The 24,718-nt window shown below is 62.4% G+C and overlaps 2 protein-coding genes across 8 annotated transcripts in view; one reads left to right on the plus strand and one right to left on the minus strand.

The window, feature by feature from the left end:
* Window positions 1–11,890: 11,890 nt before the first annotated feature.
* Window positions 11,891–16,636, plus strand: RCOR2 (REST corepressor 2). The gene is made up of 12 exons (XM_058305270.2): window positions 11,891–12,373; window positions 13,068–13,124; window positions 13,422–13,502; window positions 13,718–13,770; window positions 13,862–14,023; window positions 14,134–14,258; window positions 14,346–14,415; window positions 14,503–14,718; window positions 15,003–15,080; window positions 15,204–15,261; window positions 15,375–15,613; window positions 15,709–16,636. The coding sequence occupies exons 1-12, from the start codon at window positions 12,247–12,249 to the stop codon at window positions 16,021–16,023; spliced, it is 1,581 nt and encodes a 526-aa protein (XP_058161253.1). The 5' UTR covers window positions 11,891–12,246; the 3' UTR covers window positions 16,024–16,636.
* A 190-nt stretch (window positions 16,637–16,826) lies between these two features.
* MARK2 (microtubule affinity regulating kinase 2) overlaps window positions 16,827–24,718 on the minus strand; it is a 55,931-nt gene continuing 48,039 nt past the window's right edge. For 3 of the 7 annotated variants that reach the window (XM_058305262.2, XM_058305263.2, XM_012519361.4), the window contains exons 14-19: window positions 24,541–24,638; window positions 23,544–23,705; window positions 22,689–22,946; window positions 21,685–21,711; window positions 19,602–19,646; window positions 16,827–18,965 (exon numbers count right to left, since the gene is read on the minus strand). In XM_058305262.2, the coding sequence (XP_058161245.1) occupies window positions 18,605–18,965; window positions 19,602–19,646; window positions 21,685–21,711; window positions 22,689–22,946; window positions 23,544–23,705; window positions 24,541–24,638 (951 nt within the window). In that variant the 3' untranslated portion in view covers window positions 16,827–18,604. The remainder of the gene's footprint in view (window positions 18,966–19,601; window positions 19,647–21,684; window positions 21,712–22,688; window positions 22,947–23,543; window positions 23,706–24,540; window positions 24,639–24,718) is intronic. The other 4 variants (XM_058305265.1, XM_071217969.1, XM_071217970.1 and 1 more) reach the window with 3 other exon arrangements.

Raw genomic sequence — 24,718 nt, forward strand, 5'->3', positions numbered from 1 at the left:
CCCCTTCTCTCCCAGGCCCCTTCCCCCGCCTCCCTCCCGGACTCTCTTCTGCCCCTTCCCCCAACCCAGCCGCTCCCTGAAACGCTGCCCTTTACCCTCCTCTTTCTGCAGCTCTCGGCTGCTCCCAAATAGTCATTCATTCGCCCAGCCAAGGCTTGGGGGGCTGCCATGGACTCCCTGTTGTCGGTGAGGACCCCTGCCCAAGGGGGTGTCACAGCAGTTGGGAAGCAGCAGTCCCTGCTCTGGGGGATCAGCTGGCAGATGGGGGTCCCGACCCGGCCCCTGGCACCGCCCCAGGCTTCCTCCAAAGGCTTGGAAGCCCCCCTGCCCCTCCTCTTCCTACCACCCACTGCGGGACCTGAGCTGCCTCCAGGGTCAACCCCTCCCCCCCTTCAATTATCCCTCCCCCCCTGGCCTGCTCAGGTCCCCTTTTTTTTCCCTTTTCTTTTTCGGTCCCCTGACTTTTAAGAGAACCTCCCTTCACGCCGCTCTTCTGGAGAAGTCAGCCTTTTCCACTTCTGCCTACTTCCCGGCTTCTCACTCCTTACTCCTGCACCGGGAGCGGTCTGCTCCTGTTCCCGCCTCCCCAGTCACGTGGGAGATGCCATCAGCAGTTTGGTTAAATCTGCTGGACATGTCTGAGTCCTCCTCTTTGGACCTCCTGGCAACACCTTGAGACTCCCCTTCCTGCGCGCCTGCGACTCCACACACCCCTGCTTTTCAAAAATGCACATCTGAGCCAGTTCCAGCCGCTCAGTGGTCCTGAACTGGGACAGGGACCTAGCGTCTGGCCAGTGCCCTCTCTCCATGGCCCACCTGGGGCCCCAGGTCCCTGCCACCTGAATCTTTTCCTTCTCCTTCGGCGCCAGGCTCTCCCTCTTTTTCCTCCTTACTGACTCCTCCTTGACTTGCCCTTCAGGCCCCAGCTTAGCTGTCACTTTCTGCTGGAACTTTCCCTCATGCCGCCATGTGGCCGGCCTGGGCCCCCTTTCTGGAGTCTCGCGTGGCCTTGCTCTTGCCTGTCCCACCACCTCAGACCTGTCCATTCCTGTGCTGTCTCCTCACTGGTAGGTTCCTGGCGGCCAGGGACTACCTGCCTTCTCTCTCCCATGACCGCTCAAGCCCAGAGATAAGCACATGGACGAATTTACCCATGGTCCATCTGAGTTCAAGTTTAACTGAGTGCCCTATATTTTGATTTGCTAAATTCGACAACCCCAATGCTATACCCCGAGACCAAGCTGGGTGCCTGGTATGGAGCAGGTGCTCGGTAAATATTTGCTGAAGGAAATATGGTGGCAGACACAGGAGCTGTGGGGACACGGAGTAGAGGCAGCTGGCTCCCTCGAGGACGTGACACCTGAGCCAGCGCAGATAGAGATAGGAGGTCAAGACCCCACTCTGGGGATGCTTCCCGAGTCTCCATCTTCCCCAAGCTCGATCTAGAAGATTCTTCCTTTGTGGCCTCTGGCCCCAAGAACCCCCTAGTGTACAGGGTCTCTTATCCAGCCACCTGGATGGCCCTAAATGAGCCCCACCTACTGGTGTTCACACCCTTGTGTAATCCCCTCCCATGTGTGACAACGAAATGCTGCTGCGGAACCGATGGTGTGTGACTTGTAGTTCATAAAGGAAGTGGAAGTCAGACGCCAGGCCCCCGAGGACAAGCAGTCCCATGGCCACGTCCATGTGGCAAGGAACTGAGGTTTCTCCCCAACAGCCAGCACCAATGTGCTAAGCGAGTGAGCGAGCCACCGCGAGGGAGACTCTGAAGGAGGCAGAGCCAAGAAGCCCCTGAGACGCGACAACCCACCCGAATCCAGCACTAGCCAAGCCTTCAGATGACTGAAGCCCCAGCCGACACCTTGACTGTAACCTCATAGGAAACCCCGAGTCCTACCCATCAGTGACTCACAGAAGTGTCAAAAGATAATAAATATGTATTGCCTTGAGTCAGTTGTCAGTTTGGGTCATTTGCTATGTAGCAGTAGATATCTAGCACAAGGCCCCAGTTAAGGCTTTGTGCTAGTTATCCTCAGCTGTGAGGTCTTCCGCTGCCCTTGGCCTTGGAAGCCAGCAGGAGGCAACAACTGGTGGGTGGATATAAGGGTGACAGCTGCTGTTGCTGGACTCCAGAAGAGGAGAAGCTGTTAGAATGTCAGGGCTGGAAGGGAGTGAAGTGGTCATCTAGGCTGACCCCTCCAAGGCCCAGAGAGGGCCAGTCACTTCCCAAGCGCAGGGTGACGAGATGCCCACAGCATCTTCGGGTCCTTGCCCAGGCTGGGCTGGCCCCCTGTGCATAGGGGCCGTTGCTCCAGGTCCCCTTCTTTAGGGTCAAGGACTTTCTGCCCAGAATCCCTTCTTTCTTTCCTGGTGTCTTTTCCTTCTCAGTCCAGCTCTGCTGCTGCCTCCCTGCCACCCATTTTGTGCCCGTGGCAGACATTACTAATCCCTCCTGGCATCCTTTCCTGCTGAGGCAAGGTACAGACACAGACTCCTCATCAGCACAGTCTCCGGGCAACCTGCCAACCAATATCCGCTGATGAAGACTTCGTGGCGGAAGAGAGGAGATGGCGAATAACCCCCTGTTGAATGAATGAATGAAGGAATCTCATCTACAGACAATTTGAAATCCATCGACTTGTCTGTCCAGCTGCTGCTGCGGACTTACCCGTGAGGGCCGGCTTTCCACCAGGAGAGGAAGCCCTGGTGACTGGTTTCCCTGGGAGGAAAGGGGGGTGCCTGGGGGCCGTGGCTCCAGGCCCGAGTCCAGGGCTGCCTGGGAAGGGGCCCTCCCACCCTTTTTCTGTTTGTAGCTCAGTCGACCAGGACCCCTGAATGCTCTAAGGCAGGGAGGGGGCAGTGGCAGGGGGATGGAGTGGGCCGCTTTGCGGTGAGGGCCTCCTTCTCCCTTGCTAACAGAGCCCCAGCTCTGCTCAGGTGAGGAGTGGAGATCCCACATCATGGCAGGTGTGCTTGGCCTGGAGCACCAGCATGGCGGCTTCAGTCCAAGTATGAGAGCCCCATTCCCCTTTCCCACAGCCTGCTCAGGGATTTCTGGAAAGATTTTTCTTCCTGATAAAAAGAGAGATGCCAAGGAGAAAGTCCACGCCCCTCCCCTCCCCTTCCCTCTCCTCCCCTCCAGGTTGTGATGCTTGGTGCAGCTGCAGCCAGCTAGTGACCATGAGGGCAAATCTGATGTGTGGAGGAGGCAGAGCTGAGAGGTGAGAAGCACCCGAAGCCTTGATATCCCACCTGAGCCTGTCAACACCAGCCTTCACAAACGAACCTGGGACCTCCTAAGTGGGAAGCTGGTGCTCAAACGCTGGGCCACATTGGCCCCCCTGAGTTCTTTTCTTTACCCATTTGTTTGCTTGTCGTTTTTGTTTGTGTGTTTTTAGGGGCACCAGGAACTGAACCCTGGACCTCCCATATGAGAAGCAGATGCTCAACCACTCAAGCCACATCTGCTTCCCCACACATCTTTTTTTTTCTTTTTAAAGCATGTTCTTTTTTTTTAAATTTAATTTATGCCCCCCCTTCCCATCCTCCCACCCTGTATTTGCTGTCTGTTTTGTCGTCTCTTCCCATTTTCTCTCCTCTAGGATTCACTGGGATTCAATTCCTGGAGACCTCAGATGGGGAGACAGGTTCCGTGTCAGCTGCGCCGCCGCAGTTCCTAGTTTCGGTGGCACTTCACCTTGTCTCTCCCCTTGTCTCTCTTTTGATGTGTCACCCTCTTGCTGCGTGACTCTCTTGTGTGGGGCACTGGCTTAACACATGGGCACTTGTGCGGGCACTGGCTCACCATGTGGCACTGGCTTGCTGTGTGGTCACGCTTTCTCTTCTTTGTCACCAGAAGGCCCCAGAGATTGAACCCAGGCCCTTCCATATGGTAGGCGGAAGCTCCATCAGTTGAGCCACGTCTGCTTCCTGACAGATCTTTCTTAAAAGAGATAATAAAACAGCTGTTTTGTTCAAGCCACCATTGATTGGTTGTTCCTTTACTTGCAGCCAAATGTATCCTAACTGAAAATGTGTGCACACAAGTATATGAAAAATAGGGCTCTGCATGAGCTGGCTTGGGTTCAGATCCCAGCTCTACCACTTCCCAGTTGTGTGATCTTAGGTCACCTTCTAGAGCGTCGGCTTCCTCAAGTCTAAAACAAGACAATTTTGTGTGCTTTATATATCTTTGAAAAAAAAGATGATAAAAAAAGTAAAAAATAAAGCAAGGCAATTGGAATATCTCTTAGGACTGCTGTGTGGGAGAAACTGGATAATTTAGGTAAAGCATTTTGTATACAGTGACTGGAAGCCTATAAGCACTCAATTCATTTGTTACCCTTCCACTAATTTATTCAACAATAGTTGTGGAGCACCTACTGTGTACCTGCACTATTGTAGGCTCAAGGGAAGTAGCTGTGAAAAAGTAAATAATAGGCACTCAAAGATGTTGGCTATTCTATTATTGTTATAAGTCTTTGCCCTAGAGGAGAGCTGAATCTGTTGGTAAAATACAGGTGGGTTTGTAAGAAGAAATCTCAGAACTGGCAGTGTAGGTACCTGCACAGTGAGAGGGGCTGGGGGCAGCTAAGGAGGGGAGGGGCATCATGGAGGACTTCCTGAGGAGGCAGCACTTGGGAAGACCTTGGGCTAATTATTCAGAAGCCATTTGTTGAGCACTCACTATGTGCCAGTTCTGTGGAGCTGGGGGTACACAGGTGAATGAGACAGGTGCCCCACCCTCTTCAGGCTCACAGAGTCAAGGAAGGGGCAGGCAGATAACCAAGTGGTTACATTAGAGCATGAGCCGTGCTGAGATGGGGAGGGGGCGGATGTCCTAGGCCAGGTGACATCTGAGCTTCATCTTGAAAGGCAAATAAGAATGTGTCAGCAAGGAAAGGAGGAACGGGCCATCCGGCCTCAGGAATCACACATAGAAAGACTCCAAGGCAAGAAAGAGACCTCAGTGCATCCTGGGAATTGCACACAGTGGCGTGTGGCTAAAGCATAAGTTCTAGTGGAGTAGTGTTGAGAGATGTACTGTTTCAGCAGCTGTGGTTGCAAGTGACAGAAAATGGAAGTCAATCAGTCTCCAACTGTAATGGCTTATTTAGCTGAAAAGTTCAGAGTTTCGGTGGCTTCAGGTGAGGCTTGATCAAGTGGCTCAATGATGTCCCTAGGGAGCCAGTTTTCCCCCCAGCTCTTCATTCTGCCCTTCACAGTGTCACCCTCTGCAGTGTCAGCTGGCCTTGAGGGTCGGAAGACGGCAGCCAACACTCCTGGGCTGAGCTTTCTGGCCTTTGTCCCATAATCTGCCACCTGCTGATTGGGCCATCTAAGGTCTCTAGTCCGGCTCTGAACCAATCGTGGTGTCTGGGGCCTTGGGAAGGGCTGACAGTGAGGCGGGGTCAACCCCATGGGAAAGGGGAAGGAGGAGTGGATGCAGGGGCCAGATTTCAGAGCAGATAAGTCATGCTAAGGAGCTTGAGTTTAATCCAAGGATAATGAGAAACAGAGGATTGATGGGCAGATTGGGTTCCAAAGATCTGCCTTGGCTGTTGACTAGAGAACAGATTAGAGGAGGGCAGGAGAGGAGGCAGGGAGGCCAGTGGGGGGGCGGTATCAGTAATGGGGTAAGGCAGGAGGGTGGCGGTGGGGGTGGGGAGAGTGACAGGAATTGGAGCCTGATGGAGCTGGAAGTGAAGGGGAGGGAGGAGTTGAGGGTGACGTCCAAGTTTCCGCTCTGGAACTGGCTGGAGGGGGACCAGGGAGGAGGGCAGAACTGGGGTGCTGGACAGTGCGCTGGAAGTGCCTGAGAGGTGGCCAAAGGCGGATGGCCAGAGGCAACTGGCGGAATGGGGACCCCTGCGGCGCAGGGCGGGCGTGCCGGGGGGCCGAGGGTGGAGAGCGGGGTGTCCGCAGCCCAGGGTTTGCGAGCAGACCTCGCAGGACGGGGGCCGGAGCGTCAAAGACCAACGCTCCAGAGGTTGGCTGGCCGGGGGGCGGCCCCCAGGGGTCCAGGCCTCTGGGTTTAGAGATAGCAAAGTCGCCGGTGACCTTGGCAAGGACAGCTTCCCTCGAGAGGCAGAGGGCGAAGTGGCACTGCAGCAGGTTGGGGAGAGCGAGGCGAGGGTGTGGAGAGAGGAGTGTGAACAACCCTTTTAAGAAGCCCAGCTTAAAAATAATAATAATAATTTTTTTCTTTAAAGGCAGCAGTAGCCTGGCTGGAAGTGGTAGCTAAGGGGAACCTGGAAGGGAGGTGTGTGTGTGTGTGAGTGTATGTGTGTTGTGGGGGTGGGAGTGTTCGAGGATGGAGGGACTTAGGCAGGGCTAAGGCGAAAGGCCAGGGTGACAGAGGAGCCAGGCGCTCAGCAGGTGACGTGCGCTGCTGCGGGGGAGGGGCCTCTAGGCTGGGGAGGGGCCTCTAGGCTGGGGGGGGGTAGGGAAGGAGCTGCATCTACGGGTGCAGGGGCAGACCACGGAGGGGGTTCCTCCCAGATGGCCTCGGCTTTCTCTGGAAGGGGGAGGCAAAGTCTGGGCTGTGAGCCACACACGGAGGGGGGAGGTAGAGGAGGAGCAAGGGGAGGCGGGCTGGGGGGCAGCAGGATGGGTGCTTGCTGCCAGGCTGGGAGTCCTGGCACGGCAGAGCTCGCTGGCAAGACCCAGCAGTCCCGAGGGAGGGGGTGGGCCAGGCCAGGGCTGGTGGGTGTTCTGGGGCACCAGGTGGGGCTCGGCAGATGGTGAGCAGACCTGTTTGGCTGGATTAGACAGTAGGGAGAAAGCCCCTGAGTCCTGACTGGGCTAGGAGTGGACAAGGAATTCCGACTTTGCCCAGAAGATAATAGGGAACCATGAAAGGTTATAGAGCAGGAGCAGGACATGATCAAGGCCGTATTTAAGAATCTGTCTCCAGCTATTGTGTGCATGATAGATTAGAGGGGTCAGACTGAAAGCAGGAGCCTGGAGATGTCGACGAAAGTCGAAAGGGAGGATGCCAAGTATCCAGTATCGTGGAGGAGGAATTTCTTGGTCCAGAGGTCAGACCCAGGAGCCTAGGATAGATGGCACCAAGCTGGCCCACAGGGGACAGGCTGCCTCCCAGAGCAGTGAGCCCTGGGCAGAGGGGGCAATCCAGCCTCACTGGGGGTGCTCAAGAGGGGGACCTCTGCTTTGGAAGTAAACCAGCATCAGTGGAGGCTCTACCACCTTCCAGCTGAGATGTCGGTCAGGAGTGTTGTCCCCTTTTAGAGGGGAAGGGACTGAACCTCAGAGAGGCCAAGTAACTCACCTAAGGCCACACAGCAAGAGAGAGGCAGAGTGAGGACGCCCCAGGTCTGCCTGTCTGACAGCAGCCTGAGTTCTGGCACCCGCCCGCTCTCGGCCACTCCTTCCTGTCCGAGTGGCCTCTGCAGTTTCTCTAGCGGTCTCTGCTCTCCCTGACTTCGCTCTGGGTGCCTCACCTCGACGTTCTGGGGGGTTGGGGGTCTAGATTTCCTGGGACATGGATCTAAGGCTCAGTAACCCCAGAAGGCCCAGAGGGGTCCCTGATCCATGCACTCACCCCAGAAGAATGGGCTCCCCAGGACGCCAGGGAGGACACGGAGCCCAGGGGGAGGTGGCACCCGCCTCCCAACGCTGCCTGGGTCTGAGCCGTCGCCGCCAGAGGGCGCTGGCTGGCTCAGGTGTCAGGGGTTGCCCAGGTGAGGGCGAAGGGCGGGAGGTGAGAGAGGAGGCGGGCTCCGGGCCTGGACCCCTGCCCCCCTCCTGCCTCTCAGCTGAGCTCTTGCTGACCCCACACCTTTCCTGGGCACCACGCACAGACGCACAGACGAGCTTGCCTGACTGCCCTCGAGGCAGCGGGGAACACCGGAGCTGTCACCTCTGTCACCTTCTCTCGGCCTCTTCACAGCCCTGTGGGGGGGAGCATGGGCCCAGCGGGGAGGAGGGCAGCACCCAGCGCCCACAGCCTGCCAGAGGGCCCCGAGGGGAGCAAGGCACAGAATACCTGTCTGGGCAGGGCTGAAGGGGGGGGGGGCAGGAGGGCGCCGCCCCCCAGGCTGCTTCCACCCAGCAGCCCACCCCTCCATTTCCCCACCCCACCCCAGGCCCGGCGCCTAGGGAGCACCTCTCCCCACCCCTCCCCCAATTGCACAGCCGGTTCCGGCTCAGATCCCCCCTCCCCCCCACCCCAGGGCCGGCCCGCCTGCCTTCTTCCCCAAGCTTAGCCCCTTGGCTGTGACCGCTGGGTCTGGCCGGGGTCCCGGGCACCACACCACAGCAGCCGGCCTCTGCTGGGCCAGGGCTCAGGACAGTCCCCGTCTGTCTGGCAGGGCTGGTGGGTGTGGGATTGGCTGGAGCTGCCCCCGCCTTTGGAAAGAGGGAGAGGGGGGAGAGGGGAGGCCGGTGGCGCACTCAAGGTCACGCTCCTTTTCTTTCCCAGCATCCCTGTTCGACCTTTGTCCCCGCTGCCGCCTCACCTGGAAGAGGGAGGAGGCGAATGCCCGGCGGGCAGAGGGCAGAGGACCCGGGGAGGGGCAGGCTCTGGGTGCTCCCGACACTTATTCACTCGACCATCTCGAGTGCCCGGGGCACACAGCAGTGACCGCGTGGACATGGCCCCTCGTGGGGTCACAGCCCAGCGGGCGGACGGAGGGGACAACCCCACGAGCGATGTGCCCTTACAGCAGAGGTGCTGAGCGGGCAGTTGAGATCTGGCCTGGGAGCAGGTGGTCTGGGGGGTGCGGGGCTACCAGGGCCTCAGTTTCCCCATCTGTCCAACGTAGGAAATGGGTGTGCCCAATCACGGGGTGGCCTGCGGCGGCCATCCTCACTGGACGGCCGAGAGTGAGCTCATGCGCGAAAATGGCGGGGAGGGCCGTCCCTGGAGACCTGCAGCTCTCACAAAGCGCAGAGGGTGCTGCGGGGTGGCGAGGACCCCGCTTTGCCTGCCTGGCTGCAGAGCTTCCCCGGCCCCTCTGGCCGCCTCAGGCTGGCGGAGAGGAGGGGCTGGTCCCCGGGGGCTGCCTCTCCTACTTTCCCCTCCCACACCCCCGGTTCCTGGCCACGTGGCACCTTGGCGCCCCAGGCCTGGGGGTGGCGGAGGATTCCTGGCCTGGGGGCTTGGGGAGCTAGGGAAAGGCGGGTGGCCTTTGGGGTACCGCTGAGACTGTCCTGAGGAGCTGCTCTGCTGGGCCCTGCCAACAGCCCCAGGGTGGCAGGGAGGGGGTGCTGTCCCTTTAAGAGCCTTCAGGCTGCTGGGAGCAGATGGCCAGGCCGGCCGGGGCCCCTTGTCCTTTGTGTGGCTTTGAACAAAAGAGGGGGCCAGCTGGGGAGGGGGCGGCTGCAGCAGGTGGGAGGGGTGGGGCCTTGCCCCTCCCCCTTTTAACCCTGAGCAATATGTCCCTTGGGGAGCAGGCGGCTCACTGGGAATGCTCCTTCCATCTGGGCCCTGGGTCCCCAGTCGCCCCCAAACTCCTAGGACACCGCTCCCACCTCCTAGGCAGAAGCCTCAGCCCACCAGAGCCTTGGCCCGCCCCCTCCCCCAGGAATAAACTTCCCCTCCCTGCCCCCACCTCCTCACCCCCCCCCCCCAGGGAAAATCTTGCCTGGGGACCTGGCTCTAGGGAAAGCCAGAGCAGAATTGGGGTCTTATGGGGCTGGGGGTGGGTGGTGGGTGGTGCGGGGGCGCGAGGCAAGCCGGGGGCTGGGGGTCTGTGCCGGAAAGGCTCTGGGGCCCTGGGTCAGCCCTGGAAAAGGCAGGCAAGACAGAGGCACCATGCTGAGGCTTGGGGGTAGGAAGCGAGGAGGCTGGGCCCTGGACCCTAGGTGTGAGCGGGGAGAGGAGGCGAGGAGGGTGGGGGCCCCAACTGAGGCCCTGCCTGAAGAGGGGCCAGCTGCCGGCCCTCGGGAAGCCTGCATCCCTGGAGAGGGGCGGTGGTGCAGTGGGTGGCTGCCTGCCAGGCAGGAGGGAGCAGAGGAGAGCTCCCGAAAGGTTGGAGGTGCTGGGGGCAGGGATGGCACCCTGCCACTCGGGAGGGGGCCAGGTCAGGGAGACTCTTCGCCCTGGAGCAGCCCCCGGGAGCTGGGACCTGCCCTTGGCCCATTCATTCCCCTCTTTGTCCAGATCCGCCCTCGGGGCTGAGCGCCCAGTCCATGATTTACAAAGAGGGAAAAGGCCCGTAGGCCTGGCTGGCCGGGCGGCGGCAACGTGGCCGCGGGCTGGGTGGCCCGAGGGTGGCCCCAGGCGGCCCCGGCGGCCCCGCGGCTGGGTGGGGTCGTGCTCCGCCTGGGCCCCGGCCCGCCCGCGGGCGCCCCCCAGGAACAGGCGGCCCCCGCCGGGTCGCGGCCGGACCGCAGGCCGCGGGTGGGGGCGGGGAGCCCGGGCAGGGCCCAGGGCTGCTGCTAAATTTAGGAATCTGATTACAGAGTGGCCGGGGAAGGGAAGGGAGCGGAGGGCGCGCGTGGCGGCTCGGCCCCGTCTGGGCACCGCGGGGTGTGCCCGGGCGGAGGTGTGCCCGGCAGCTCGGGGCGGCGGGCGGGGGCTTCGGCCTGTGTGCGCCGCAGCACGTGCCCCGGGCGGCGGGGACAGGCACGGGCGCAGCTCGCAGGCTCCGAGCCGCCGCCGGTGTGTGAGCTGGCTCTTTGTGTGCCTGGCAGGGTGGCTGGGGCTGGCTTGGAGAGTCTCTGCCCACCCCCTCCCCCCTCGCCGTCTGTGCCGCTCTACCCCCTCGCTTCCCTGTCTGTCACTCTGCCCGTGCTCGCCGTGGGCGGGGGGGGGGGGGGGGGGGGGGGAGGCTGCTACCCCCCAGCTGGGGTGACAGTGAACCCGGCGGACGGAGAGAAGCCCCAGCTCCTCCCCCGCCCTGCCGTCCAGGCTTTCCCCCCTACACCTCCCACCCCCCGGGCCTCGGCCCGGGCAGTCACAGTTTGGGGGTACAGACCGCGGCAGTTACAGCGAACGGGGGTGCCCCCTGGGAACAGCCACCCGAAGCCAGGCTCGGGCCCGGTAGCTCTGGGAGGCATTCATTCCTCGCCCGGTCCAGCCTCCCATCCGCCCTGGCCCCCAAGGGCGCATGAAGGGGGGTCCCCCCTGCGGAAGGGGGGGGGGGCGGGGAGTTCCTTGGCAGGAAGGGAAATGGAAGGAAAAGCTGGGCTCCACCCGGGCGGCCGGGCAGGCGGCCTCAGGGCCCCCGGGGCAGGCGGCAGTAACCCGAGCCCACGGGGCCGCGGGGCCGCGGGGCGCCCGGGTGGGGCCGGCGCCCCCCTCCTCCGGCAGCTCCCGGGGGGCAGCGAGGTCTCCCCCGGGGGCCCGTCCGGGAGCCGGGGGCCGCGAGGGGGTCCGCGGAGGGAAGCGCGCCCTAGCCTCGTGCTGACCCCACCCCCTGGAGGTCCGGCCCCGGCCCCCGGCCCCGCCCCCCGGGCCCTCCCTCCCACCCCAGGGCCAGATGTTCAGCTGGCGGAGGCATCGGCTGGGGGAGGGGTGCTGAGGCCGCAGCCGGCACTACTTCCCTGCCAGCAGCTTCATTGTGTGCGCGAGGAGCGAGCGGCGCCGGAGCGAGCGGGCGGCCGAGCCGCAGCCCGACGCGCCGGGGAGAGCGAGCGCGCCGGCAGGGTGCGAGGCGGCGCCCGCGGCTGCGCTCCGCCCGCCTCCCGGCAACTCTGCCCCAGCGCCGCGCGCCGTGCGCGCCGTCCCGCCGCCGCCCCCGCGGGGGCCCCGCCGGCCGCCGTCGCGGGCCGGGGTCCGGCTAGGACAGGGGTCCCCCGCCCGGGCTCTGGGGCATCCCGGGCGCCGCCGAGGGCCGCGGAGCCCGCGGGGGGCGCCCACTGCGCTGCGGCTCCCGCCCCCCGTGCACGGCGTGGGCGGGCGGGCGCTGGGGCTCCCGGGGCGCCCCGAGGGCAGGGCGCCCCGACTTCCCCGCGGGAGTCCCCGACCCCGCGTGGCCGAGCGAGCGAGCGCGCCCCAGCCGCACCGGACCTGGCGCTCATCCCCGCCCCCCTACCCTGCGTACCCCACTTCCACACAAACTTTTCCGACGCCCTCGCCCGTGGGGGGCGCCGGGAGTGCGGAGGCTCCCCGCCGGGCGCCCGCCTCGCCGGACCCTGGCCACGCTGACCTCCTGCCTCTCGTAGCCTCAGTGGCGACCTCTCCAGGCCGGGCCGCGCACGGCAGCCGGGGCGAGCGCGGCAACCACCGTCGCTCTCCCGAGGCTCCCGCGCCCCCCGGGGCAGCCGGGAAGGGTGATGCCTTCGGTGATGGAGAAGCCGAGCGCGGGCTCCGGGATCCTGTCCCGCAGCCGGGCCAAGACGGCGCCCAACGGCGGGCAGCCCCACTCGGAGGATGACAGCAGCGAGGAGGAGCACTCGCACGGTGAGCCCGGCGGCGCGGGGTGGGCCCGGGGGGCCGGGGGCGGAGAGTTGCCGACCACGGGCTTATTATACTGCTGGTTTCTGGCCCGCCTCTCCCTGGCCTGGAGCCTCCGCCTCGCTACTCCCCGCAAGCCTGGGGCCGCCGGCGCAGGGAATCTGGAGGCCGGGCCCCGCCGAGCGCTGCCCGGGAGGCCGCCCTGCCTGCCCCCGCTCTGCCCTCAGCCCCTGCAGCTAATTGCTCCTGAGAGGTGGAGGGAGCCAGGCGGTGCTCCTTGACACGGAGCGGGCCCCGCAGACCCGGCCACCTTGCAGGGGACTGAAGTCTGGCGGGAGCTCATGTGGTGGGGAGGAGCCTTGGGTTCCCTGCAGGGCCGTGGTCCAGGTCTGGGGGGGGCAGCCCTCCAACGCTCCCCCACTCCCCACCCCCCCAGCCAGAACAAAGGGCTCTGCTTGGCCTGGGCTCTCAAACTGTACCCTTCTCCCTCCCCCCATGGCCATGACTGGGCAAGGTCTTCCAATCCCCCCTGTGGCTGAGGGTGGCTCAGGGCGAAGGCGGGGGCCCGGAAGTGAGCCTCCTGGCAGGTGGGGGCCCCTGGATGGTCAGGGAGGAGAAGTCCAGGCCAGCCACCTCCCCGCCACCTCCTCCCGGCCTCCCTCCCTCCCTGGAGTCCTGACCGCCTCCCCGGGCTCCACAGACAGCATGATCCGCGTTGGAACCAATTATCAGGCTGTGATTCCGGAGTGCAAGCCTGGTGAGTGCAGGACCAACCGCCAGGGGAGGGGACCCGGGGGCCAGGGCTTGGCCCATGGCCCCACCTGAGAGCGCCCTTGGCTGGCTCCCACTCCCCGGGCAGGCGGCCTGCCCCGTGGCAGGGTTTGCTTTCCTGCTCTGCCTTCCTGTCTGGGTCTCTGCCCCTCCTTCGCTCAGGCCTCACCTCGCACGCCCCACTCCTGCCGCCTGCACGGGCCATGGGTCCACGGGTCCAGGCAGGCGCCGAGAGGCTGATCTGAGAGGCTCCCATCCTCTGCTCCGCGGCCTTGCCTTTCAGAGAGCCCCGCGCGCTACAGCAACAAGGAGCTGAAGGGGATGCTGGTGTGGTCACCCAACCACTGTGTGTCCGACGCCAAGCGTGAGTGGGGCCAGCCCTGGGGGCCGGGTGGCTTGGGTTTGTGCCAGCTGGTGGTCAGCTCTTCTCAGAGGTGGGCAGGAGGCTGGGGTGTGTGGGTTCCACCCATGCCCTGGGGGCTTGGGCTCTCGGGGAGGGGTTCCCCCTCCCTGGACAGGGCCTGGGTTAGGAGTCACAGTCCTCCTCCTCCAAGACTCGGGCCTCTCTCGCTCCTCCAGTGGACAAGTACATTGCGATGGCCAAGGAGAAACATGGCTACAACATTGAGCAGGTGAGCTTTGGCTCAGTAGGGGCTGGGGGGTGGGGATGGGACAGTGCTGGGGGGCGTAGCTGAACCCGAGTTGCCCCCTGTCCTGGGCCAGGCACTGGGCATGCTCCTGTGGCATAAGCACGACGTGGAGAAGTCGCTGGCTGACCTGGCCAACTTCACCCCATTCCCCGATGAGTGGACGGTGGAGGACAAGGTCCTGTTTGAGCAGGCCTTTGGCTTCCACGGCAAGTGCTTCCAGCGAATCCAGCAGATGGTAAGGCCACCCCTCCCCAGCCAGCTCTCCTTAGCCCGTCCTCTGTGATGCACCTGCCCCTGGCCCGGACTCCCGGGCGGGCCCCCGATCTCTGGCATTGCCGCCCCCAGCTGCCCGACAAGCTGATCCCCAGCCTCGTAAAGTATTACTACTCCTGGAAGAAGACACGCAGCCGGACCAGCGTGATGGACAGGCAGGCACGACGACTGGGGGGCCGCAAGGACAAAGAAGACAGGTGGGGGCGTGGGTGAGCACTGGGGGGGGCAGGTGGAGTTCCTGCTGGGCCCTGCCCCTCATTCCCTCCTGGCCACCTTGTCAGCAGCGATGAGCTCGAGGAGGGGCGAGGAGCCGTGAGCGAGGGAGAGCCAGAGGCTGGAGACCCCAAGAGAGAGGTGAGGCCTGCAGATGGCCTGCCCACCTGCTTGCCCGCTTGCCACTCCTCGGGCTCTGTGCCATCCACCCCCTCTCTTGCTTGGCAGCCTCTGCCCTCTCGGCCCCTGAATGCCCGCCCAGGCCCCGGAAAGAAGGAGGTCCAGGTGTCCCAGTACCGCCACCACCCGCTGCGTACCCGACGACGCCCACCCAAGGGCATGTACCTGAGCCCCGAGGGCCTCACTGCTGTGTCAGGAAGCCCGGACCTTGCCAACCTCACTCTCCGAGGCCTGGACTCCCAGCTCATCTCCCTCAAGCGCCAGGTAGGGGGCTGGTGGCACCTGGGCACTAACTTCAAGGGGCAGCTGTGGTGTAGAGGAGATGGCTTGGCCCTTCCTTTGGGATTCTGGGAACACTTGCTCCTATTTCCTAAACTTCTAAGAAAAAGAAAAAAGGAGCCAAACCCTGCATCTCCCCCACTGGGTGGTTGTGTGTGGGACTGCCAGAGAGCTTTGTGGGGGGATGGAGGGGTGGTGCCTGCAGGGTGGTGAGGGACCTCCCTGGAACAGAGTTTGACAAGATGTGCCTTCGTTTTCGGCTCGGGCAGGTGCAGAGCATGAAGCAGACCAACAGCAGCCTGCGCCAAGCCCTGGAGGGCGGCATCGAGCCACTCCGCCCCCCCGAGGTAAGGCTGCTCTGCAGTTTGGGTGCAGACGAGGGGACTCTGGAGGCGGCGGGTTCTGCTTGGGGAGCCAGGCCTCTGTGTCCATCTTTTTGAATCTAAAGGGACATATTCCTTGCTGTGCAGGCCAACACCAAGTTCAACTCCCGCTGGACCACGGATGAGCAACTTTTGGCTGTACAAGGTGGGTTAGATCCTGAGAAGGGTAGCGGGTCCCCAGAAATCTCTTCCCCCACCCTCCAGGGAAGGAGCTAGCTCTGAGGGGTTGTTCACACTCTGCCCTCTTGACCCTTGCAGCCATCCGTAGGTATGGCAAAGACTTTGGGGCTATTGCAGAGGTGATTGGGAACAAGACTCTGACGCAGGTGAAGACCTTCTTTGTGAGCTACCGGCGCCGTTTCAACCTGGAGGAGGTGCTGCAGGAATGGGAAGCCGAGCAGGACGGGGCCCCCGGCGCCCCCGGAGCCCCCGTCCCCATGGAGGAGGCCAGGAGAGGGGCTCCCTTGCCAGCCCCAACCTTAGAGGAAGATGATGAGGTGAGAAGGGGGGAAAGGGACTCCTCGAGAGAAGAGGGGGCTGGCCGGGGCTGAGGGTACGAAAGGGCCCCGCTTCCCTCTCTCTCCCCCCTCAGGTGCAGATAACGTCCGTCTCTGCATCAGTGCCCCGATCAGCGCCGCCCGCGCCCCCGCCCCCTCCCCCTCCCACATCACTGTCCCAGCCTCCCCCGCTGCTGAGGCCACCTCTGCCCACGGCTCCCACCCTGCTCCGCCAGCCCCCCCCACTGCAGCAGGGCCGCTTCCTCCAGCCCCGGCTGGCCCCCAACCAGCCTCCCCCGCCCCTCATCCGCCCCGCGCTGGCTGCCTCCCGCCACAGCGCCCGCTCCGGCCCCCAGCCCCCGCCCACCCTGACTGGAGCCCCTCTGGAGCCCCCAGCGCCCTCACTCTGAGCCCTGAGGTCCTCCACCAACCAGAAGGCTCCAGAACCCCTTGGCTGGACATCCCTGGGCACCGACTTCACTGAGGACAGAAGGGTTTGGGCTTTTGCCAGGTCTTTCAAAGACGCAGAGCTGCCGATTGGCACAGCCTGGACATGTGGGTCCTGCATGTGGCCCTGCCAGCCAAGCGCAGGGCCGGGGCTCAGAGGCCCTCTACGCTGGCCTGAGGCGACTCTGCTTCCTGGCTGGGGCTGGGGTGGCTGCCTCCCATCCCACGCCGGGCCCTGCCTTTGGGCCCTGCCCCTTGTGTGTCAGGCACGGGTAGTGACCGTAGTGCAGGGGTGGGGGAAAGGACAGTTAGGCGTGGTAGCTGTTCTCTCCTCTTTCCCCTTCTTTTAGCAATAAGTCTGGGGTGAGACAGGGAGGGAGGCTCGAGGGCGGAGGCGGGCAGAGGGGTTCTTTGGGGCCCCACAGCTTCAGGGGCTGGGTGGGAAATGCTGACGAGCTCCGAGGGTGCCCACTATGCCTGCCACCCAAGCTTGGAGAAAGCAGGGATGGGAATGGATACAGACTTGGGTTTATTTTTTAACTTTTTTTTTTTTTTAATAAAGAAATAAAAACTAAGCTTGAGGAGTTCTTCCCTTCGGGTGCAAGGGGACCGGGAGGGAGCGGCGCCCGCCAGCCCTGGGCCATGTTCCCAGACCCTAGTCAGGATCTATTCTCTCCTACAAGGCAGGTGGGCTGGGCCCCATCTTGCCCACGGGGCCTGGGTCCCTGCCCTCCTGTGGCTGAGAGAAGAAATGGAAGGCGGCAGCTCAGATTCCAAACATTCTCTTTATTACGTGTTTGATCCAGAGGAGAAACTAAGTGCAGGAGGGGGGCTGGGTGGGGAGGGGCCACCTTGCCGGGGTGCCCCAGGCCCCCACCCCCTTTGGGAGCCAAGCCATGCCCTCCTGGCTCCCTCGGAGCACCCAGGCTGTTCCACAGGGCAAGGGGGGGGGGAGGGAAGGGGAGCCCTTGGTCTGAGCTGGAGCTTGGGGCGTGGGGTAGGAGGGCTGAGGTCGGTGAGGCCCCTTCCTGGGACCCAAGGGCTCCACTTGCCACTGAGGCTGGCCTGGGAGTGGGGGTGATGAATAGGGGTGGAGTCATTATAAATCAAAAAAATAATAAAATAATAAAATAGAAAATAAAACCCATCACAAAAAAATGTACAACTCAGGTGAGGGTAGGGGCAGCCTCTAAAAGGACTCCCCCCTCCCCAAATTTATCAAGAACAGGAACAGCAGAGAAATAAATTAAGGGAGGCAGCGACCGCCACCAGCCAAACGCCCACAGCCACCTGCACCCACGCCGGCCGCGGAGGTTAGCAAGCTGGGGGCCTCTTGGCCCATCCGTCCCCCCAGCCCTGCAGGGCGAATGCTCCGGCCCTGCTGCCCCGCCAGCCTCCCGCCAGGCGGCAGTGGAGGCCCAGGGCAGTGTCTCCTGAGTGGAGGCGACAGCGTCAGGAAGAGCAGGCAGGCCGAGAGACGGTGGGGAGGGACGCCACTGCTGTGGAACTAGCTGGTGCTCAGATTAATGCCAACGGAGTTCCGGGAAGCGGGGAGGCGGGGGCTGCGCCTTCAGACAAAGGCTCTCCCACAGCCTGCCGAGGTACCCTCCTCTCCAGACCAGCAGCCCGCGCGGCCCCCGGGGGCGGCCCCCTGGGCACCTGGCCATCTGCCCTGCAGCCCCCCTCCCCTCCCAGCCCTGGGGTTAGCTCCTCCTCCTACCCGGGGGATGGGGGGGGGGGTGGGAGAAGATGGCACAGACTTGAGAAGGGGGAACGAATGCCCCCACAGCAGCTTGTGGAAGGAAATGCCCAGCTCTGGGGGAGGGGGGAGGGCAGAGGATACAGTATGGAGGGAGGCCAGAGCCCCTCGCCCTCACCTCGGCAGCCCCAGAGCGGCCGCCAGCCCCCTCTTCAGGGCTGGGCAGCACCCCCACCCCAGCTGCCCGGCCTCAAGCCCAGTGGGCTGAGGTCAGGGGAAGGCCACCTCTGGTGGTTTGCTTGGAGGAGGAGGAGGAGGAAGAGGGAAGGAGAGGGGAGAAGCCCGAGTGGGCCCGGCGGAGGGACTGCCAGGGAACTCCACCACTCTTGCCTGAGAGTGTTCCAGCCCTGAGCCACCCTCCTGGGAAACCCCAGAGGATCCAGTCTCGACTGTCCCAATGGGGCAGGGAGGAAAGGTGGCCGCTGGGATTTTTTTTTTTTTTTTTTTGGTAATAAAAAATTTCTTGGTTTAGGCGAAATACTCTGTGCAACCGCAGTACCAAGGGGGAGCCCTGCCCCCCCCACCCCACCTCCCCTTCCTTTGCCTCCTGTGGGGGGAGGGGAAGGGGGCATTTCTGGCAGGGGTGAATGTGTGGGGGGAAGGAACCATCTCCCCTCCTCCACAAACGTGGAAGAAAAAAACAGGGCAGGGGAGGGGAGAAGTGCCAGCAGGGGGAGACACCTCAATCCAGTCTCTGCAGTCTCGCCCAGGTGGGGCGGAGCGGCCGGCCCCAGCAGCTAAGTCCAGCTGGCCTGCCTCGGTCTCCCCCCACTCCTGGCAGCCTGTTAAAGCTTAAGCTCGTTGGCTATTTTGGAGGCAATGTTTTTGAAGGCCATGGAGGTGCCCGATATCCGCTTAAATCGAACCCCATTGAGAGACAGCCGCGGCAGTTTGCACACCTCCATCTCCCACTGCACGAAGTCCTCGTGGCCCGGCGTGCCGTGCATGCACAGCAGCATGTACTTCTCGTGCAGCTCGCTCTGGCAGCTGTTCGCGTCCAGCACCTTGCGGATCTCCCGCATCATCTCGTTGGGCTCCATGGAGCTCGTGGTCTTCATGCTCCACGTGAAGCGCAGCGAGCGGGGCTTGGCTTCTCGGAAATCTTCCTTTTCTTTCTCATTGCCTCCACTGCCCACCACATGAGGTCTGTGGAGAGGGCAGAGGCGCCGTCAGGCAGGGCGCTGCGACCCTCCACCCGCCGACAGCCCCCCGGCAGACAGCCCGTGAGACCAGAGGAGAGAGGAGGGTGTGCAGGAGGCTGCCAGTGCTGGAAGAGGGAGCGGTTAGAAGCTGTCAGGGGAAGCGGAGGGAGGGCGAGAGGGGGGTGGGCAGAGACCGGGAGGAGAAGCCAGTCCCCTGGGTGTGTGTCTGACTGTTCCATGCAGTTACCGGTTCTTTTCTGTGAAAAGGGGAGGCTCAGGGAAGAAATGGGAGGGCGTGCTCACTAGCACCGAGCAGTTCACAGACCGTCTATGCAGAAAGAAGACATCGAGGGCCAAAATGGTGAGCAAGGGCCACGGGCAGGATTCTGCAGCCCCAACCGCCCAGCCCAGGGCGTCTACTTCCAGAACACACCACACCTGAGGAGAAGGGCCCAGCGCGAATGCAGCTGGGGGTTGGGGGTTTTCTGAGGAAAGGGAGGCCCCAAGAAGTGGGAGGTGTGGGGGGTGACAGGGCAGAACCACCGGAGAAGAGCCAAGTGGCTGAAGGAGGAGAGGAGCAGGAGGCTTGTGGCGAGCCCGGTGGCCCAGGCAGGGCCGGTGCTGGCTCCAACCCTCTCACCTGAGCGTCTCCACTCGGTCTTTGCTTTCAGGTTCATTCAGGTTCCTCAAAAAACAGAGCGAGGGAGAGTTTAGTGCTGGGGCCTCTCGCTCCTTCCGCCGCTGCCACAGACCCAGGTGAGGGTGGGTATGGGCAGGTGCCACCAATGAGTGGGCAGGACCCATCACCTGGCAGGGCAACATGGCCCAGCGGCACCTCCCACTGGCAGCTCAACTGTCCCTCCCCGCTCTCCTTCAGCTCCTGGCCTCTGTCCCAGAAGGGGAGGGGCGTGTGGGTGCACACCCAGGCGTGGAGCACACAGCCCCAGCTCGAAGTGGCCTATGGCCAGGGCTCACGTCTGGTCCAGGGGGAGGGCTGTAAGTGGGCCGCACCAATAGACCAGGGGCTCAGAACTGCAGTCTCTTCCTCTTGGAGGCAAGGGCTGCAAGGTTCTGGATCTCTGTGGGAGAAGCAGACTGGGTAGAAGCCTCTCTCAGGTGGCCCAAAAGGCCAAAACCTAGAATGGCTCAGCGTGTGCCTGGGTCTGGGAGCGGGGAGAAGGGCCCTGAGGCCCGGCTGCGGAGGCGGCCACCTCCCCCAGGCTTTAGAGGCCTCCTGCCAGCCTGCCAGGGCATCTGCTTGTACAGGAGGCAGGATGGAGGGCAGGGCAGATACTCGGGAAGAGTGGGAAGGGGAGAGGTCTGGCCCCGCTGAGCGGGCTTCTCCAGCTCCCGGCTGGAAGATGGGTGCCTGGAGCAGGATACTGGGAACTGCAGAGGAGGGCAGTGCCGTGAGGAGGAGGAAGAGAGGAGCAGCAGCAGCACATGTAAAAGAAGCACGAAGACACCAGACACACGAATGCAACAAGCGCACCGCGAGCAGGGAGCCCGGGCTAAGCACGGAAGGAGCCCTCAGCTGCTCTCTCCAGCCCCACCTGAGAGTGAGAGGATGGCTCTGCGCAGCGTGGGTGGGGGCCCTGCAGGGCCCTGTGCAGCAGCAGACAGCCGTGCAGGGAAGAGCTGTGGGTGGGGGGAGCGGGAGAAGGGGCAGAGCCTGGAGGCCCTGTCTCAACAGGTTCACCATCAGTGGAGGCACCGACGTGACTGGCCGCGTCCTGGCGCCCGTGCAAGGCCTGGGCTGACTTGGCCTTGGGGAACCAGCGTTCCCAAGCAGGGCCTGGCCTTGGTCTTCAGCTTGGTATTCAGCCTGTTTGGCCTCCAGACAGGATGACGGTGGAGCCAGGGTTAGGAGAGCCAGGATCTGGCCTGGGAGAGGCCCGAGGGCAGGAACCCTCTTCTTTCTCAGGGCTTGGGGCAGAACTCCCCCTGCTCTAGAATATCCCAGCTCCAGACTCTTTGTAAGCCACAGGAGACAAAACAGCCTGGGGAGAAGAGGCCTGATGCCTTTCAGATACTGCTAGAGGCAGGAAGTGTGCTGCAGGAGCTGCCAGACAGGGGTGCTGTACCCCGTTTGTGAGGCAGAGGCTCCTTGGGCCTGAAGGAGTCAGATTGGAACCTGGGGACTCGGTGTCCCTGAGGTACCTCCAAAGTTCTGCCATCCTGGAGGATGGGGGGAAGAGGTCAAAGCAGGGACGTTCAGGAGCCCAGGGGAGGGGAAGCCCAGGAGACCCCCAAATGAAACCATCCCAGATGCACTCTGAACCCCAGTGGAGCTTCGTGGGAGCGCATGCACACAGCAGAGGAAAGGGACAGAAAAGGAACCCCACACTGGGACCCAAACCCCGAGGTGGGGAGGGCAGCGAGGAAGACAATCTTAAAGGGAGAATTCCCTGAGCAGGTCCCCAGTGCGTGCAGACAGGTGTAACTGCAGGCGTCGGGCCCACCATTTGCCCTGAGTGGGCAAACCTGCCCCCTTGGGGGCCGTGTGCTCCCGAGCCCTGGCGGCCTATGGGGATGGTGGGGAGGGGCGGGCTCGGGCTGGTGCCCAGGCGGAGGCAGTCTTCCTCCCTTTAAGATGGCAGAGGGAGGAGGCCACACAGACCTGGTTAGCAGACGGAGGGAGCGAGAGCCAGAAAAGGGGAGTTAGTGATGGAGGCAGGACACAGGACACCAACACACACACACACAGCGGGCTCAACGCCTACCTTCTGGCAAACCTGAAAGACAGATTTCTAAAAAAACAAACAAAAAAAAAAGACAAATAAAAAAATAAAAAAACAAAACAAAAACCAACAAGACGGTATGTGGATAAGCAGGTGGGGAGTGGGCTTCACAGGTTCAAGAGCCGCTCAGCGAGACTAGAGACCGAGAGGTGTAGGCCTGCTCACACCCCTCCCTGCAGCTCCCCTGGCACCTGCGTTCCGGGGCTCGAGGGGGGCAGTGCTTGGCCCAGTCCAGCTGAGTGGAGGGAGGGGCAGGAGGGCGGGCAAGCCTGTGCTCTCAAAGCCGCCTCTCGCTTCCTGAGCCCCCACTCTGAGGTGGGTGGAAGAAGGGTGGGATGGGGACAGGGAGCATGCCAAGGGGCAGAACTCCCAGGTGCACCTCCAGAGTCAAATTCCTCCCTTTGGGTTGCAGGGGCTAAGGTGTGAGAAACCCTGTGAAGAGAATCCTCACCCTCGTTCCAACAGGAAAGCATCAGAGCATCGGCGCTCCAAGGGAAGAGGGCCGCCAAGGGCCCTTACCAGCTATTTCCTTATGGGCGTCACCCTAGGGAGTGAGAGGGGAGTGGCTGCAGCCAGACCCCTGCCCTTGTCTTAAATAACCATAACCAACTGGGTGGGAGGGCAGGAGGTCAAAGACGCTGAGGCAAGAGACCAGGAAAAGGCCTAGTTTCCTTCTGGCCCAGCCTGGCTTATGCCTCATGACTTTGCAGCTGCGTCACCAAATGTAAGTTTCCATGGGAACCCAGGAGAGAAGAGGGGGGCTTTTATTTTAGCATCTGAGTCACACTCTCCTAGAGGAGGCGGCATGGCCCATCTGCTTGGGGCCAGAGAATGAAGGGTGTGTGTGTAAGGAGGTGGGGAGGGACTAAGAAGGGCCAGGTCTGGGCCCAGGGCCCCAGCCCAGTTCTGGTGGTCCCCAACTCCACCCCCTGACAGGAAGGAACACCTGGCCTCAGTCTCTCTGATACCCTGAGCTCCCTACTCACCTGCGCACAAACTTGGAGGTGAATTTGCTGAAGATGCTCCCAGAGGCCCCCCGCCGGCCCTGGCTATTGCCAGAGGGAGAGGCTGGGGTCACACCGTAGGGCAAATTCTGCTGGTCCCGCACCTGTCGGAGCTGCCCAGCGTGGAAGGTGCTTCGACTGGACACACCCCGGGGGAAATTGGTTCGGTCTGGGGCACCGCCACTGCTGCTGATGTTGTGGGCGGAGGGGGAGGCGACAGGGACACGCTGTGGGGCTGTGCTGTGGGAAAAGAGACGAGGTGGGGGAATGGTATCAGGGCACCAAAAAGCCATCACCACAGGTGATGCCTGGGCACCCTGTGGTAGGGACAGGGAAGGGGGTGCTAGGTCAGAGGCAGCCATCACAGAGGACACAAAAGGAAGGGGTGGGCCACGGAGGACGTGAGTAAGGAGGAAGTCTGGGTAGAGGGTGGACGGAGATGGTTTGGGCAAGGGAGGAAGGCAAGGAGGTTAAGTAGGAGGAGAGCAGAACAGGCTGGAGAGAAGAGGCTCCTGCGGAGCGAGGCAGACTGGAATCTCAAGGGGAAAATGCTGACCAGCCCTCGAGGACCGAGTCGCCGTGATGCTGACTGTCCCCACGGTCCTAGGGGAGAGCAGGAAAGCCCAGAACAAAATGGCTTCCTTCTGGAGCCTCAGGACCACTTTCTACAAATCTGTTTTGAGAGGTAGAGCTGTGGCAGCAGGGGACAGAACCATTTCTTGTGGCTAAGATGACAAGAAAAGAGCAGGACCCCCAGATAGGAAGAAGATATTGTTGGGGGTAGAGGGTGGGGCAGGCCGAGGGCAGCAGATGCACCAGCTGCCCCAGCACACTTGCCTGGGCCGCGGCACCTCACAGTTACTCTCCGTGGGGGGCAGCCCAGAGGCCTTGTTGGGGTGCATGGAGGCCGACATGGATTTCTGGTGCTGGCGGGGCCGGGCCGCAGAGACTGCGGCGGAAGCAGAAGCCGTGGAGGCCCGGGACCCTGGCATGGTTAGGCTAGGAGACAAAAGCAGCGGAGAGGCCCGGGTTAGGGGGTTGGGTGGGGGCAGGAGGCCTGGATTAGGAAGCAAGGGCAGGGGAAGAGCCAGAGCTGAGTGCACCAGCAGGAGGCAGGTCAGGCCAGGGAGCTGTGATGAGATGCAGGTCAAAGCCAGGTCAAAGCCGAGCAACCAGGGGATGGGGAGCGGAGGGCAGGGTGAGGAGGCGACAAGGTAGGACCAGGCCTGGGAAGAGCAAATCAAAAACGAAAGGAGAGCTGGCAGGCGACCACTCCCTCCGGGCTGTACTGGTCTCCTAGGAATTCAAAAATCAAGGATATTTATTCTACAGAATTGAGTGGGGTGTTGCTAAGGGGAAACTTTCATCAAGCTCAGAAGAGTCCCGGAGCCAGGAACTCCCAAACAGCAGGAAATGCTGTCAAGGCTAGGGGCCCTGTTCTCCTGGGCAGAGGCAGAAAGCAGGGCTGGTGCCACCCTCGATGTGCACACCTCAGACAGGCAACTCTTGGTCCTGCCCTGAGCCGAGGCCCAAAAAGCAAAGCCTTGGATGCTGATGCCCGGAGGAAGGCAGTACCCTATCCTGGCTGGGGGAGAGAAGCAAGAAGGCAGCTGGGAGGTCACTGAGGGGAAAAGAAGTGGGGTGAGGCAGGCCCGGGGAGGGCTGGTGTGTGGAGAGCTGGACTGGACAGAGCCAGGGCCAGAAGGCCAGAGAGCAAGGAGGAAGACTCTGGCCAGGAGAGGGGATGGTGCTGCCGACAGACATGGCTGCGGTGAGAGGCTGCTGGTGTCCCACTCCCGTGGAGGCTGGCAGGCCAGGATGTGGCTTTGCTCACCTGTCTTTGCCATTCTGGATGGAGGAAGGGCCGAGGCTGGCCCTCTCCAAAAGTGGGGAATTCCTGCTTCGATTTGTGCTGGTGGAGAGGACGCTATTCTGTGGAGAATGAAGAGTGAGATTTGTGTTACAGAAAATCAAAACAATTCTAGTCAGGTTCTCTCCCCAGGTTCATGGGA

Source organism: Dasypus novemcinctus, chromosome 10 (assembly GCF_030445035.2).
Source record: "Dasypus novemcinctus isolate mDasNov1 chromosome 10, mDasNov1.1.hap2, whole genome shotgun sequence".
Lineage (NCBI taxonomy): Eukaryota > Metazoa > Chordata > Mammalia > Cingulata > Dasypodidae > Dasypus > Dasypus novemcinctus.